Source organism: Trichechus manatus, unplaced genomic scaffold (assembly GCF_000243295.1).
Source record: "Trichechus manatus latirostris isolate Lorelei unplaced genomic scaffold, TriManLat1.0 scaffold00081, whole genome shotgun sequence".
In the NCBI taxonomy this organism is placed as follows: domain Eukaryota; kingdom Metazoa; phylum Chordata; class Mammalia; order Sirenia; family Trichechidae; genus Trichechus; species Trichechus manatus.
Genome location: NW_004444017.1, coordinates 4,896,737 through 4,913,106, shown reverse-complemented (window position 1 = coordinate 4,913,106; position 16,370 = coordinate 4,896,737). Strand labels below are relative to the sequence as shown.

Here is a 16,370-nt window from a genome sequence, read left to right as displayed (position 1 = left end):
GGGGGTGGGGGTGGGGGGAAACAGGCAAAAGGTGCTCCTCTTAGCAGTCATCTGCCTCTAAAGAGATACCTGGAAGCAACCTTTGCTTATATTTCACTGGCCAGCCCTAGATGCAAGGGAGTCTGGGAAATGTAGGCCTCCAGCTGAGCACATGCTAACCAACCAGCTACAGCTGAGTAGACTCCAACTCCAACTCCTGGCAATCACATGCATGTTAGAGTAGAGCTGTCCTCCACAGGGTTTTCAGTGCTGATTTTTCAGAAGTAGATCACCAGGCCTTTCTTCTAGCCCCGCTGTGGGTGAATTCAAACCTCCAACTTTTTGGTTAGCAGCCAAGTCCATTAACCATTTGCACCACCCAGGGACTCCAAGCACGTGCTACCATAATTCAGGTCAGAGTTGCCTTACTAAAGAAGGGAAGAATGGATATTCTCTGCCAGAGTGATATATACTAGAAAATCAAGTTATTTACAGAGGATATATTTTTCCAGTGTCCAGGATATGCTTGTCTTACTCTCAGGGATCTCCCTTCTCAGATCAAGTGTCTGAATAACAGGGTTGTTGGTGAATAATCCTAGAATTAGGAAAGTGAATGGGTCAGGCTTGTGGAAATTTTGGCCAGGCTGATCAGGAAACTGTTCCCACTCAACTGGGCCTTCCTAGGAAGCAGAATACTCAGGTCATTTATTCATTCTCCCACTCACTCACGCAGCCCTTCAGCAAATATGCCCTGAATCGTAACCGTGAATGAGACACGTGTGGTGCTATGAGGGCAGAGAGATGGATGTCTGCCCTCTAGGATCTCACTGTCTAGTAATAGGGAAACAACACACACGTGGTAACTAGGAGCAGAAAGCAATCCGCAGCTAAGAGGGATTAGTCAAACTGAAGGAATCAGAACTTTGGGGAATAAGTGCTTTAAGGTTGCATCTTGAAGAACAGGCAGGATTTGGACACCTCTGGCCTTCCCACCTGCTATTTTCTCCCTGGGATGCCCCTGACTCCGCTCTGCTTCCTCCTTGCTCTGTCCATACCTTCTTGAATGAAACCTTTCCTGGCCTCCCAGTCAGGACCAATGGGTCCCCCACTTGTTCATATCTCTACTGGAGGTGATGGTATCAAATTCTCCTCTGGCTCATGGTTTATGTGCTCCTGTCTGTCTATCCAAACTGGTTTGCCAGCTCTTGGTCAATGACAATTTCATTCATTTTTCAATTGCACTCTCCTAGCGAGTGAGTGTCTTGCAAATAAAAGGTGGTAACAAAAAAACCAGTTTTTGGTAGTTAGGGCATTCCAGGCAAAGAGATAGCAGAGCCTCCGCCAAGTGTGAATGCCTGTTTGTCTCCAGGTCTTTTTTTTTTTTTTTCTGTTTACTTTTGTCATTAACCCGTCAGTTTCTGACATTACAATTTTTGTCCTACATTTTGTAGTGGTTGCATCCTGACATTTTAGTTTTATAAGTGAGCTCTTTCCAAAGCACACTGTAGGATGTAAGGACATTCTTCTTATTGAATTCCCATTTGGAAAGTGACATTTCCTAACTTCAGCCCTGACTCCAAGTTTGGGTCCGCTCGGAGGCCTGTGGCCCTCTATTTACACATTATAAATCTGAGTATAGCATTAGAAACCATGGGGTATTGCTGGGGCTATTGCCCCAATGTGTTACCACATCTCTTAGTTTTTTGTTATTTATTATTCTTACCATTTCTCTGAATGCTGATCAGGTGCGCAGGAGCCCTGAATTCTGATGAACCCGTCAGGAATAAATTTCCACTTCCTTAAGAAGGGTCCTGGAGTCCATTTGGCTCCCCAGGGCAGATTCCCAACAATCACTAGCTTCCTTGAAGTGGGCCTCAGCTCCTGCACCAGGGATGCACTTCTCTTCATTACTATTACAACACATTTCATTATTTCGGCATTTCATAGAACACAGTTTCCATGGAGGAGATGACACAGGGGCAGGGATTCTGCTTGCAGCCACTGGGTCCCTATTCCCTCATTCTCTGGCCCCCGACTCTCCTCTTCACTCTTTGCCTATCCCTCTATAGGTCTGATTTTCTCCTCTGAGCCATCCCCCTCACCTCCAGCCTAACCTGCTGCACAATTGATGTGCTCCTGACACCAAAGGCCTGGGGAGGTGGCACTGGGGCCAGGCCCAGGAGCTGAAAAAAGGTACCTATGAGAGAACCTGACATAGCATTGACTTGGGCTCCCAGCTCCCTTACCCACAAGCTGAGTTTGTGAATAGTCCAAGAATATTCTGGCAGTAATCACTGGAGAGAGAGAGCCATTAGGAGGGTGACGTGGCTGCTAAGAAAGGACAGGGTCTAGATAAGTCATTGTCCATGGAGTTGGAAAGGTGAGTGACCAATCCACAGGGCACATTAATTAATGGATATGGGGGGTGATGGGAAGTGGGAGGGGAGGGAGGGGAAATCAAAGGCCGCTCCAGAGTTCTAAAACCAGTTTGGCTGGCTGGTAAGATACCCATGTTTTAGGTAGAGCACTGTTTTTGAACCCTTTTTGACCATGATACACAGAAATACATGTTACATCTGACCCGGTACATACATACACAGACACACATATAACATATATAACAACTCAAGTTTCACAAAACCTTAGTTAGCCTTACTGCAAGCAATTAACACTGAATTGTTCAAAGGAATTCTATTCCTTTTTTAAAAAAAAAAACAAAAAAAACTCTGATTGTAATCCCTAGATTGATTTCATAGCCAACTGTTGTTGTCAGGTGCTACTGAATCAATTTTCAACTCGTAACAACCCCACGGTGACAGAGTAGAACTGCCCCATAGGGTTTTCTAGGCTGTAATCTTTATAGGAGCAGATTGACTGGTCTTTCTTCCACGGAGCTGCTGGGTGGGTTCAAACTGCCAACCTCTGTTTAGCAGTCGAGCGCTTAACCATTGCGCCACCAGAGCTCCTTCATAGCCAAATAATGGATTGCAATTACAGTTTTAAAAGCACTGAGATAGAGAATAGGGCAGGAGGAGCAGGTTGAAGGAGAGGGGAGTGGGTGGAATGGATTCATTTTGGATTATGTTGATGGGCATCTATAGGGACAGGCCCAGCTGGCAATGAAAGTCTGGAGCCAGAATCAAGCCCAAGCTGAGTGGTAGATTTAGAAGACTTCATCCTACACTCTCTCAATCTCTCTCTGTCTTCCTCACAGACGGGAAGATTTCTGGGGGAGGTGGATGGTGCTTTTATGACCCAACTGCTCAGCATGGGGGTGTTCAACCAGTAAGTGAGACATGCTTCCCCCAGTCTGAGTAGACACAGCCAAGGCAAGCTCTGGTGCTAAATGATCCAGACAGATCTCAGGATCCTGACCTCAAAAACTCACAAATGAAAGCCCCAAAGAGCTCCAAAAGCAATTTTTCTGGAGTCAGGGACCAGACATGAGGTGGAGGAGGGCATCCCTGCGGCGGTCCACCTGCCCCATCTCAGACCTTAGAGGGAAAATCATCCAGCTAAAAGAGTAAGCCATTTGCTACCCACTGACTTCCTTAAACCACTCAAAGTGCAGCAATGTAATTTTCAGCATGTGCTGCTGCTGATCGTTCCGCCCTAACTCATGTTCCCTTATAAGTCATGGTGAATGAATACACTGCTAGTAAATTTCCCCTGGGGCAGGGCACGGGATGCGGTGGTCTTGGACTCACACATCCTGTGTCTGATTTTCAGAGTGACCATGTACGACTACCAGGCCATGTGCAAGCCCCTGAATCACCACCACAGTGCGGCCTGGCCCCTGATCAGTGTGAGTGTTACCCCAGCCCTTCCGTTCTCAAGACAGCGAGTCTGTTGCCCTGTCCTAGACTGAGGTCACGTCACCACCTGTGTCCAAATCCAGCCAGCACTGCCCACCTCACTGGTCCCTGTTCTCACCCAGCCACAGGCCGTCTGGCCCCAGGGCCCCACTCTTGACTCTGACCAGAAAGTTCTCTCCAATGTCTGCCTTGTGTCCCTGCTCCCACCCCCAAGCCTCTAGGACTTATCTTTGGGGCTTCAGGGGAATCGCTCTGGCAGCTTGTGAAATAATGGGACCTCTGGCAGACAGAATAAGGCCATGGCCCCCTTCTTGCTCTGCACTTAACCTCACCCAAACACTGTCACACAAATCATCAAGGATCTTCAGCAGTTGCCACCCTAGAAACCAGGGCTTCGAACCAGTGGGTTCAGGTTCAAGTCCCTGCTGAGAATTTGCATTTCTAACAAGTTCCCTGCTGAGAATTTGCATTTCCACCCTGAGATATATTGAATCAGAATCTACGGTTTAACAAGATTCTTATGTATAACTTCCTGGGAACTTGTTAGAAATGCAAATTCTCAGCAGGGAACTTGTTGTTGTCGTCTGTTGTTAGGTGCCCTAGAATCGATTACTACTCATAGCGACCCCATGTACAACAGAATGAAACACTGCCCAGTCCTGCACCATCCTCACAATCCTTGTTATGCTTGAGCCCATTGTTGCAGCCACTGTGTCAGTCCATCTCATTAGGGTCTTCCTCTTCCTTGCTGACCCTCTACCCTACCAAGCATGATGTCCTTCTCCAGGGACTGATCCCTCCTGATAACACGTCCAAAGTATGTGAGATGTCGTCTCACCATCTCAGCAGGGGTTTGTACCGGAATGAACTGGTTTGAAGCCCTACTAGAAACACCAGCAAGTGGTTCATCAAGATGAGGATCTGACCAGTGTTCTTGAAGGGCGTTGTCTAACCCTCTGCTGTCTAAACTACAATAGGAATTTCCCAGATAACTCGGCTTTACCAGGCTTCCTTTCCTAGGGAAGGGCTGGGAGGTGGTGGGATCAGGAGGGGCTGCTCAGCTGCTTATCGTGGGTTGTACAGCAGTCTCTCTAGTCTCTTTTGTGGTGCAAGGGGAAGGCACTTGGGCCTGAGTGTTAATGGCATGTCTCCTCTCCCTTGTAGCCAATCCCTGCCTTCCTGACTGCTACCAGGTGGCTGCTGAATGAGCTCTTGCTGTGAGTAGGGGGTCTGAGTTTGAGGGACGGGGATGGGGTGGGGAAGACACACGCAGGTATGGTTCATGGGGATACCATCTGAGCCAGAAGCTTGTCTGAGGTCCAGACACCACACCCAGGGAAGGAGGGCAAGGTCCCTGGGTGCATGGTCCCTCCTCCCTCCACTGTATTGGGGCGGTGGGTGCTCTCTGCTCACCCGGGAGCCCTCAAGTCAGGAAGAGGGTGACCTGGAGGAAGAGAGGGATGAGCTAAGGCCCTCTAGGAGCTCTGGTGCTCCAGGCCCCTCAGGGACCAAGATGGGGAGGGCAAGAAGGCCTCTGAGATTCAGTCTGTGTCCTACAGGTTCCTGCTGGAGTGGAGTGCCTGGGGCACCTGGCATGCGGACAGTGGGGCCGAGGGTGAGTACACCTCCATGACTGGTGGGTTTAATGTCAGTGTCATCTCAGTCAGGTGGTTTGAGAACTTTAAGCGCTGGGGTGGCTGACAGGAGGGTGGGGGACTCTGGAGTGGTTCCTTGCTCATATCATATCCTGTCTGGTCTGCTCTCACCACCTTCCTGTCATGCCTGGCTCCCCTCACCTCTCTGTGTGACACCACATCATCCCGGGACATCACTGATCCGTGTGGCGTCATTCATCCCATGTGACATCATCACCCTGTGACATCCTGACCTCATGTGACATCATGCCCTTCCTGTGCCATGTCCACCCCGTGCTGGGTCTCATGTCCTGGGCAGCCAAAACTGTTTTCCATCACTGTAAGTAGCATCCACTGAGGAGACGCTGGTTAGCCAAAGGTGGGTTGGGGGAGTATTGGGAGCTGCAAGGGCCTGTTCTCGACTGTCCAATTCCCTGCCACGTTTCCAGACTCCTTTTGGAAATCACACCCCATGGTCTTCACAGGACAGCTCTGAGGGGCAGTCACTTGGTGTCTGTGACAGGAACCAGGAACCATGTGTCACAACCTACTTAGGAACAGGCCCCTCACCTCCCTGCATGGGAAAACAGGGCTACATCAGAGTGAGGCGGGGTGGGGTGGGGGGACACAGCACTGCTCCCCCCTCTACCCCGCCCCGTCAGCAGTCGCATCTTGAAGATGATTTTAGTTCTTTCGCAAAAGCTGAGAGGATTCCCTTCAATCTGTTGTTCAGAATTCTGAGCAGCTGTTCCCTGGAGCTTCTTCTGGCCAGTCCTCAGTGTCCTCAGAGACATAGCCTGGCCTTGGAGGCCAGGGATCTGGATTCGAGTATAGGTGTTACCTGCCACTCCCCAGCTGGGTGACCTTGGGAAAGTCACTTTATTGTATTGTTGCCGTGATTGTTATTACAGTTATTACTGAAATAAACTTACCACATGAACTTGCTCAGGTGACAGTGACAGGGCTAGGCAGGCCCAGCCCTGAGGTGGCCCCTACTGTGCAGAAGGCCGGTGTAACTGGCCTGGAAGGAGAGGAGCCGGCCCTGAGGCTTCTGCAGGTTTGGCCAGAGCTGCTGCTGTCTGATAAGGAGTGGAGCCGGGAAGGGGTGCTGCCCTAAGATCAACTTGACTGTAGTCGGAGCTGTGGTCCTTCCTCTCATTAGGACTTTTCTGCCGTAGACTGACCTCCCCTCTTGGTTTCAAGGTCTGGCGAGAGGTTTCTGGGTCCGGAAGTTAAGGAGACCTACTAAACCTCTGCATGACCGTGAGAAAGTAATGTCACATCTGTGCCTCTATTTCCAGGTCTATAAAATGGGGATGATGCTACCTGCCCTCCTTATTTCACAGATTTGCCATGAGAGCAAATGAAAGGCATGGAAAGTGCTTTAGAGAAATAGAGGTGCTTTCTACACAAAGTGGTGCTGCTCTTTGCAACCATCACTCCTGAGTTCCTTCACCTGTGAGCTGGCCAGCAAGAGCAGACACCTGTCCTCCACAGCAGGGTTTCCAGGGGCTCTACTTTTCCTCTCATTGAGTTCGGGTCCCTCCATCTTTTGTCCTTGTCTTAATGGAGTAAAATGCATCACATAGACACCCACAAGGAGCCTGAAGTTCTGGGAGGGGGTCTCCTGGGCTTAGGCAGCCTTAGGCACCAGCACCCCCTGCCCAGCTCTCCCCTGGCCTGGCAGTCTGGCCCTTGGTCCCCACTGCTCTGCTGTGTACCTGCTCTACAGGAAGAGCTTGGGCCTGGCCAGGGGCAGGGACAGCGCTTGTCTGGGAGCTGCATGGAGTTCTGGTGGTGCAGTGGTTAAAAGCTCAGCTGCTAACCAAAAGGTCAGCAGTTCGAATCCACCAGCTGCTCCTTGGAAACCCTATGGTGCAGTTCTACTCTGTCCTCTAGGGTCACTATGAGTAGGAATTGACTTGACAGCAACGGATTTGGTTTCCTTTTTTTTTTTTTTTTTTTTTTGTTAGTTAAACTCAGAAAATGTTACTTGTCTACAATGAAAGGGAGGTGTAATAAGATTAGGGGGCTAAAGTCTCCACGTAAGCCACCCCTTCTCCTTTCATTGATACCCTCAGGATATCAATGCTGCAAGGGGCCTTCAAAATGGTGCACTTCCAATGCCCCCCTCCAGCTTATACTGAGGACGTTGTTAGTTGCCATGAAGTCCATTTCGACTTCATGTGTACATACATGTATGTTCGTATATACATACTTATATACATATGTGCAGAGTAGAAGTGCTCCATAGAGTTTTCAAGGCTGTGAACTTTTGGAAGCAGATCTCCAGGCCTATCTTCCGTGGCACCTCTAGGTGGATTCAAACTGCCAACCTTTTGCCTAGCAGTCTAGCACTTAACTGTTTGTGTCAGCCAGGCACTCTACACATTGAGAATACAGGCTTCCAAAGAGAGGAAATTACTGTTCCAAAGTCACAGGGCTGGTGTGTGATTGTTGAGCAGTGACTGAAACCCTGAAGCTCAGTCTAAGCCCTTTCCACTGAGATACCACCCCGCTTCATTTACTCTAGCTTCCTTTTCCCTTCCCTTCTCTCTGCCCACTTTACTTGTCCCTAGAACTTTCAAACAACCAAGCAAATCTGCAAATGGACTAGGGGTAATAGTGAACTTCCCAGCCCTGGAAGTGTTCGAACAGAGACACACCAGGGGATGACTTCTAAGGCCCCTCCCAACCCTGCAATGCCCTTCCTCACATCTGTGCCTCTGTCTGCCCGCAGCCCACAAGCACAAGAAACAGGACATGCTGCAGCCCTGCGACACAGAGTACCCTGTGTTTGTGCACCAGACGGCCATCCAGGAGGCCAATGGGATCATCGATTGTGGGGCCTGCCAGAAGTAAGGCTCCATGGACAGCTCTGCCCGTCCCCAGTCAAGGGCACACTCTCCCCTCCCTGGCAAGACAGGTGTCTAGGTAGGGCTTTGTAACCATCAGGGACCAGGTGGAGGGAAGTAGACATTGCTTCTAAGTGGAAGATTACAGTCCCGGGGACTTCATTTATTTATTTTCCCTTTCCTTAGTGATGGAAACACAGGCTGAGGTAGAGGGTATGAGGGAAGGACAGGTAGGGTCATTAGAAGGTTTGGTGCTTGCGATATGTATGCCCCCTGGGGCCCAAAGCCACCCCAGACAGAAAAGACAATTCCACAGCTTCTCTGGGGGTCCCTTCAGTGTTTGCCTCATTTACCCAGTCAGAATCGACTTGAAGGCAACAGGTTTGGTTCTTTTTTTTTTTTAGGGATTAAAAAACAGTTGCCATTGAGTCGACTCCGACTCATGGCAACCCCATGTGTATCAGAGTAGAACTGTGCTCTATAGGGTTTTCAATGGCTGATTTTTCAGAAGTAGATTTCCAGATCTTACCTCTGAAGCACCTCTGGGTGGACTTGAACCTTCAAACTTTGGATTAGCAGCCAAGCATATTAACCTACCCAGACACTCTCAGCCTAGGGACAGGAACTAGAGAACCAAACTATGGACACCCACAGCAGGCACAATCACACAGTAGCCCTGTCAGAGCCTGTGCAGGCTACAGCTCTATCGGGTGCTGTTTGAAGGCAAGCGTAGAATGAGGAAAGAAACAAGCCTGCTCTCCCGTAGAAATCCAGTTCTGTCCTGCGCAGAGAAGTATAAAAACTTGAGGATATTCTCTGGGGTGGCTGGGGCTGGAGGAGGGCCCTAGGCCTCCCTTCCTAGTGTTATCAGACCACAATCTGCATCTCACTCCCAGGCCTGGCTCCTGCGTGTGGGACCAACCTAGACTCAGGCAGAAGCCCCAGGCAGGCTTTCTCCTGGGCAGAGGCCACTAGATCCAATGAGCTCTGCCAAGTCCTAGCCCAGGTAGGCAGGGAGGCTTGACTGAAAGCTCTCTCTTGCTGACCTCACACTCCCAAACTTCTGGTGGACCTCCCCACCCCAGGAAGTTCTGTCCTGGGCCAGGAGGCAATGAATGGCCTCCTACTAAGTGTTCCCTCAGCCAGACTTGACATTCACCAGGGACTTGAAGCAAATTATTTTATAGTGTAATGCTTCAGACTTTGGCATCAGACAGCTCCCGGTTTTAATCTCATACTAGTGTGTAATGTTGGGAGAGATTTTAACCTCACCGAGGTGGTTTTCTCGGGACCATTTTATTTGTGATCTTATCTCAACGGCTTGTTAGGTGAGGATAAAGTAAATGGTATGGTGTAAAGCAAGGACTTTAGAGTAGACAGACTTGATTAAAACACTGGCTCTGCCACTTCCTGGCTGTGTAACCTTGAGCAAGTTACTTAACCTCTTCTAGACTCAGTTTTCTCATCTGCTGCAAAATGCAAATAATACTGACTTCATATAGAGCTGTGAAGGTTAAATATTTATGTGTGCACAAATATACATATTTATATGTATAATTTGTGTGTGTGTGTGTGTGTGTATTTCCCAACCCTTAGGAAATGGTAAGTAGCAGCTATTATGTAATACACCAGGTCTTGCACATAATCCTTCGCGCCCTCTCCTGGGCTGCGTGCAGGAGCACTGTGCCACCTTGTGGCCAAGTCTGAGCACTGCATCTTCCCCACAGGGACTGAACCCACTGCACTCACCCAAAGCAAGAATAACTACAAATTCCTATTCGCTTGGGACGGTCCTGATTTGTGCCTGTTGTCCCTGCATATATTAATAATGACTCCTTTCACTCTCAAAAGTATCTGGGTTTGGACTTCCTCACGTTCTCCAATCTGCTAGGAAAGAAGCAGTGTTAATTGCAAAGGCTTGTGGGTAAAATAAGTCATTAGGACCAAGTTTTTACCCAGGATGGTTCCTGCAGCTGCCCCTGATCTGACTGCTTCATGGTTCTGCTCCTTACCCCACCACCTCAACCCTGCACTAGAAGTCTCCAGAAGTTCTTTCCCTCGAAGCCCTTCTGGGTAGCTGCCAAGCCTGCCATGAAGTTCCATGACCCCGCCTCTCTCTTTTGCTGCAGGATGTTCGTGATGCAACAAATTCCCAATAGTAACCTCCTCCTCCTGGTGACAGACTCCACATGTGATTGTAGCATCTTCCCGCCAGTCCTGCAGGAGGCTACAGAAGTCAAATATATCCTTCCAACACCCCAGGATGGATGGGGTGGAGTGGGGGATGGGAGTATAGATGTCCTCATTGAGGAGCTCAAATTCTGAGGGGCCTCAGATCCCTCACCACCAACATCTGCACAAAGCATCATTATTTGTTCTCCAGCCCCTTCCCCTCACCCCAGTGCTCCTCTTGCCCCCTGAAGCTGCTTGCAAGGCAGCTGATCCCATCAGTGAGTCTTCAGTCAGCTATGGTCATGAGCGATTGACCTTGACAGAGAGTTCTGCACATAATGCCTCTGGCAAGTGTGACAGGATGCGCTCCCAGAAGCTGCGCCGGCGACCAAATTCCTGCCATGCCTTCCACCCAGAGGTAGGGGGCTGAGGGTGATGAGGGGGGGGATTGATCTTCATCCCCAAAATTCTCTGCCAATATGGGCACTGCTCAGCAATGTGACTGCCTGTGCACTTGCAGAGATGAGTGTATCTGTACATTGTGAATTCAAGTATCTCAGTGCAATACATTTCTATACAGCATTCACATTTAGGGCCCCATGTCATTAAAACACAAACTATTACATCAACCAGAATCCAAGGGTGCTTTTACAAAGACAGTCACATTTCCCAGGGTTTGGGCCCTTGGTGACTTAAAACACAGCATTCCCATGTTTTCCTCATTCCTGCTATGGCTCCAAATGCTCTGATCAAATGGGAGGAGGCCACTATGTGCATAATAATACTGGGGACCATTCATTGAGCACCTGCCATGTATCGGGCCCTGAGCCAGTGCTTTATACACACTGTAGTCTTTGCTGGTTATGGCTGCCACAAATAAGTTGCATCAAAGACGCTCTCAGAGTTGATGTGACTTCACTGAAGTCATTCTAAGGGGCCGACCCCCCAGCCACTGTGCAGACAGAGGGGGCTTGAGCTCAGGTCTCAGGCTGAGCATACAGCCTCTACTTTCCCCTAAAAGGCAGACATCTAAGAAAGGTGGCAGTGCTTCCTCCACTTTCTGGAACTCCCCTCTTTCCCCATGCTTTCGGCCCGTTAGTCCTGGAGGCCCCCTCCCTTCCCCTTGCTCCCTCTGGCTGGGATGGCTTCCCCATCAGTATAAATCCTACCCTCTGTTCTCTGTTCTGGGGTCCACAGGAGAATTCCCAGGACTGTGGTGGCACCTCAGCCATCTCAGCCTCGTTCCCCCTGCTCCTGCTACGTCTGTGTGCCTGGGCACTACTGCCCCAGCTTCTGCAGTGACACCCATCCAGTCTGACCCTCTGCTTTGGCAAGATGAACCTTCCAGATACAGTCTAAAGAGTCAGCAGCTTATGTGGGCTCCAGCTCACCTTCCCCAGGTCAATGCGCATATCAGTCTTGGGCTAACGATCCCTGCCTCCTGAGACTTCTGGGTAGAACAAGAAACCAAGTCCAGTGTCCCAGAAGCCACTTCCCATAAGACCTTCCAGGGTGCCTCGTACCAACAACCTCAAGTCTCAGTGGGCATCTTCCCATCCTTCCTACCTTCTCTTTGGGAGCCCAGCATGAGCTCAGCCTGGACCAAGATGGAAGAATTTAGTTCCATCTATTCTCCAGAAGTCCAGCCCCAGCTAAAGGAAGGGTCGGCTCTTTCTAATGAACCAAGCTGGTCTTCAGGATAATCCAAAGACCTACACATGCGAAGAAAGAAGAGCAGAATGAGGCCAACAGCAGAGATGACAGCAAGGCAAGAACATGGCCCCCACCTAAAACATAGCCTCCTCAGAGTGAGGTTCATGGTAGAGAGCAGCTCAGTTGGAGCAACAACAACAACAACAACAAAAAAAAAAAGGCAGAGAAATAAGTATTAAAGGAAAAGACCCAGAATAGGAAAAAACATTATATCCTTTTAGGAAACACCAACATGGCTGCATGTGAGGACCACAAACTGTTGCTATTAAATAACTTGTAAAAACTTCTTTACAAAGCCCTAACTTAAAGAAAATTTTGCATCAATCTAATAAAAATCCAGTCTTAAGGTTGGAAGGGCTGAGATATACAACTGCTTTCTTGAAAAAAGATGTGAGTTCGGGGGAGGTGGAGAGGTCCCAGGGAAGAAGAGCCATCCTTCACAATGGCATGGTGGGGGTGGGGGGTCTCCTGAGGTCTGGTTTCAACTTGTTCAAACACTCCCCAAGAGTTCCAGGTCCCATTGTGATACTTTTATGGCCACTGATCTATAAAAGAGATTACTTGACTCTGCCCCTCAACTGAAGTCCATGGGGTTGGAACTTTTGGGGACATTCCAGTTTGCAGAGTCTACTGGCAAGGAACCTGTGTCAGGAAACTGCCCAGTCTAGGAGCTGCCTCATCCCTCCTCACCCCCCCAACACATATACCTTCCCCCGGGGTTCTGGCGATCCAGGAGCAGGGTGAAGACACCTTGAAGGAGCTTCCTTTTCCCTTCCTTTGGTGCAAAGAGACCAGGCCCCCGGGAGGCAGTAGTCTCCAATGTGAGAGCAACATAAGAGCAGAACCATGTAGAACTTTTAGGGTGGCCTTGGATCTTTAAGTTTAACCAATCTCCAGTGAGGAGGACCAGCAAAGCCCCATAATGATGAGGCTCAGGGGGCTCTTCTTCCCTATCCTCTACTACCCCCAGCCCTCCCCACCTGAAAGTGCAAGCTGTTCAAGTTTCCACCAGTACATAGGCCCACTTCCCTCTAGGGTAAGCCAACTCTATAGAACACATTCAGTATAATATTTGTAAAGTGCCTTATAGATTATACTTACATTCACTAAAATTTAAGTCTCACAACAAACCTGTGAGGTAGACATTAATGGCCCCATTTACAGCTGAAGAAATTGAGGATCAGAGATCAGGAATTTACTTTTAAGATCACTCATTCCAATAGTGGCAGAACACTGCTAACGATAGCTAATGTTTAACATGTACTAGGTAAATAATGGGCACTAACTCAATGAATCCTCACAACCCTCTGAAATAAGTACTATTATTAGCCCCATATCATATATCTCTTCCTTATTCATTGTTCAGCTTATGCACGCGTATGAGGCGATTGAAAATACCATGGCTTGGGTCAGGCGCACCTTAATCCTCAATGTGACATCTTTGCTTTTTAACACTTTGAAGAGGTCTTTTGCAGTAGATTTGCCCAGTGCAAGAACTGATGCATTTAAATTATGATGCTGGTGAAGAATATTGAATATACCATGCATTGTCAGAAGAACGAACCAATCTGTCTTGGAAGATGTACAGCCAGAATGCTCCTTAGAAGCAAAGATGGCGAGACTTTGTCTCATGTTCTTTGGACATGTTACTGGGAGGGACCAGTGAAAAAGAGGAAGACCCTCAACAAGATGGATTGGCACAGCGACTGCAACAATGTTCTCAAACATAGCAATGATTGTGCGGATGGTGCAGGACTGGGCAGCGTTTCATTCTGTTATACATAGGGTCCCTATGAGTCAGAACTGACTCAATGGCACCTAACATTATAGATAAGGAAACTGAAGCATGAAGAGTTTAAAACCAGCTCCAGATTATTGGAAGAGCATTGTGAGGTTCAAATGAGATATTCATATAATGCAACCAAAATTGCCGGGCATATAGTAAGCACTAAATACATGTTTATTATTCTTATATTACCTTCTTTCATGGAAGTAAGGATGAAAAAATTGAAGTTTGGATTCCAGGAACAATAGGCAGAAGTCCTAGGTGCCCCCTGACCCCGGTGGGTTAGGAAGCAGCAGGGAGCACGTTCTCCAGCTCCCTTGGCTGCCATAGCTCAGAGCTTCCCCCGCATGGAGTCAAGAAGAGTGTATAGTAAAGGCTCCGCAGGATAAGCATTTCCTAACTCTTGCTCCAGCCCCTCCCTGCTATGGCCCACGGCCACCCACATGCCTTTCTTTGGTATTAATAAATGCTCTGGCCTCCAACAGTATCTGATCTCAACTATCGATTAACAGTCACTGACTACTAGTCTCTTTCTCCCTTTGGAAGGCTCATCTTCCCCACCCAACCGGGTAGAGTGTTTTCTGGCAAATGTTATCAACTATTTTGGCCATATAATTAAAAGGCCAAGCTGAGGGAGTGAAGGTGCATCTCTTGGCCTTGTTTTGTCTGCTTCACCAGGGCCCCATGTCTTGGCACTGCCAAGGATGGGCTATAAAATCTGGAAATGCTGTTCAGAACCAATGGAAGGAAAAATCACTTCTGACAAACTAACCCTGGTTTTCTTTACCTTGGAGAACACAATATTCTCATAAATTCTGCCTCTGGAGGCCAGAACTATTCCTCTTTTTACTTTTAACAGAACCCTTGAAGGACACCAGGTGGCAGCCTGGCTCAAGCAAAAGAGCCATCACCTTGGTTTTAGAGGAGCAAAGTTGGAACCTAATTTGTTTAATAAACTGGGGAACAGAACTTTGAAATCTTTTTATAAATGTTGTACATCTTTGGGATGACCAAGAACTCAACGGTGCTGTCAGATCCTCCTTTCCGGCTACCAGGCGTGTATCAGCTACTAAGTCTACCTAGTAATCCTGTATAAATAGAAGTGCTTTCTGATAAACTGCTTCAACAGTCACTTCAAAATCCTAAGTGAAGTTATTGCGTGGGTGGGGGCGGGGAATTGGGGCAGGAGAGGGGACACACTTCAGGTCCAAAAATATGGGAGATGGGGCACAGACCACAAAAGGGAGGGCTTGGAGCAAGGGTTTGGCAGAAAAGCCAATCACTATATGAAGTTTGAGAACTACTGATCCCTAAGAGCTGCAGCATCTCAGTGAAGGATGCAAAGGATGTATTTATTATCAGCCTCATTTTTTTTTTCAAACAGGTGAGGAAATTAGGATAGGGAAGGAAGTGACTTCTTGCCCACATCACACAGCAAACGGCAGAACTGGAATTTGAACCAGAGCTTCCAACTGGTTCATTCTGTTTCTAGCCCCTGCTGAGAACTTGCAAATTCTCAGCAAGGGATCGAACCAGACAGAACTGGGTTGAAGCTCTGATTTGAACCCACTGTTTAACTTCTAGGTTAACAAAGCAAAAGCAGGAATGGGCTAGGTAGGCAGTGATGAGAGGTTTTCAAGTACATATGGGTTAATTCCCCTGCTTCCCTGGTTTTCCCCTATGCTCTGATGCATGCCATCCCATGCCATCGTAAGCAGCAGCAACTAGAGCCAGAACTGGCTTTTCACTGAGTCAAACAGTTGAAGATGGAAAAAACTCGTTGACTAGATAGGGCACAGGGAGTGTGGTGAGTTCTGAAACATGCTCCCACCAGAGCAAAATATTTTAAAGAAAAGGTATTACTTCTGCGATGGTTTTAAAGCCCCATTGCCCATAGGCCTCTCTAGGCCACCCAGAGCCCTAGTGTTCTATAAAATCCAAATTCAAACTTGTCCTTATCTATTTCCTCTACAATACTCACAGGACATCACCTGAGAAATAGAAAGCATATATACAGCTTTTAGCAAGAAACTAGGAAAAAATAAAGTGGGTTATTTGTAGGCCTCGGCTTATTTTTTTACTGTACTGTAGATGGTTTACAGGATTAACTTCTCATTAAACAATCAGTTACACATATTGTCTTGTAACATTGGTTGCCAGCCCCACGTCAACACTCTTCCCTTCTCGACTTTGGGTTCCCATTACCAGCTTTCCCGTCCCCTCCTACCTTCTTATCTTTGCCCCTGGGCTGGTGTGCCCGTTTAGTCTTGTTCTGTTTTATGGACCTGTCTAATCTTTGGCGGATGGGTGAACCGCAGGAGTGACATTACTGACCTAAAACGGTGTCCGGGGGCCATACTTTTGGGGGTTTCTCCAGTCTGTCAGACCAGTAAGTCTGGTCTTTTTGGGGGAATTT

General features: G+C 48.2%; 1 protein-coding gene across 1 annotated transcript in view; it reads left to right on the top strand.

Annotated features, from left to right (window-relative positions):
* The window catches only part of CACNA2D4 (calcium voltage-gated channel auxiliary subunit alpha2delta 4), a 114,752-nt gene extending 102,492 nt beyond the window's left edge, over positions 1-12,260 (top strand). Inside the window, exons 30-38 of the mRNA XM_004381277.2 lie at positions 3,194-3,264; positions 3,709-3,784; positions 4,959-5,011; positions 5,354-5,409; positions 5,748-5,768; positions 8,169-8,286; positions 10,413-10,525; positions 10,791-10,873; positions 11,653-12,260. Coding sequence (XP_004381334.1) covers positions 3,194-3,264; positions 3,709-3,784; positions 4,959-5,011; positions 5,354-5,409; positions 5,748-5,768; positions 8,169-8,286; positions 10,413-10,525; positions 10,791-10,873; positions 11,653-11,757 — 696 coding nt within the window. The 3' untranslated portion in view covers positions 11,758-12,260. The remainder of the gene's footprint in view (positions 1-3,193; positions 3,265-3,708; positions 3,785-4,958; positions 5,012-5,353; positions 5,410-5,747; positions 5,769-8,168; positions 8,287-10,412; positions 10,526-10,790; positions 10,874-11,652) is intronic.
* The last annotated feature ends 4,110 nt before the right edge of the window (positions 12,261-16,370 follow it).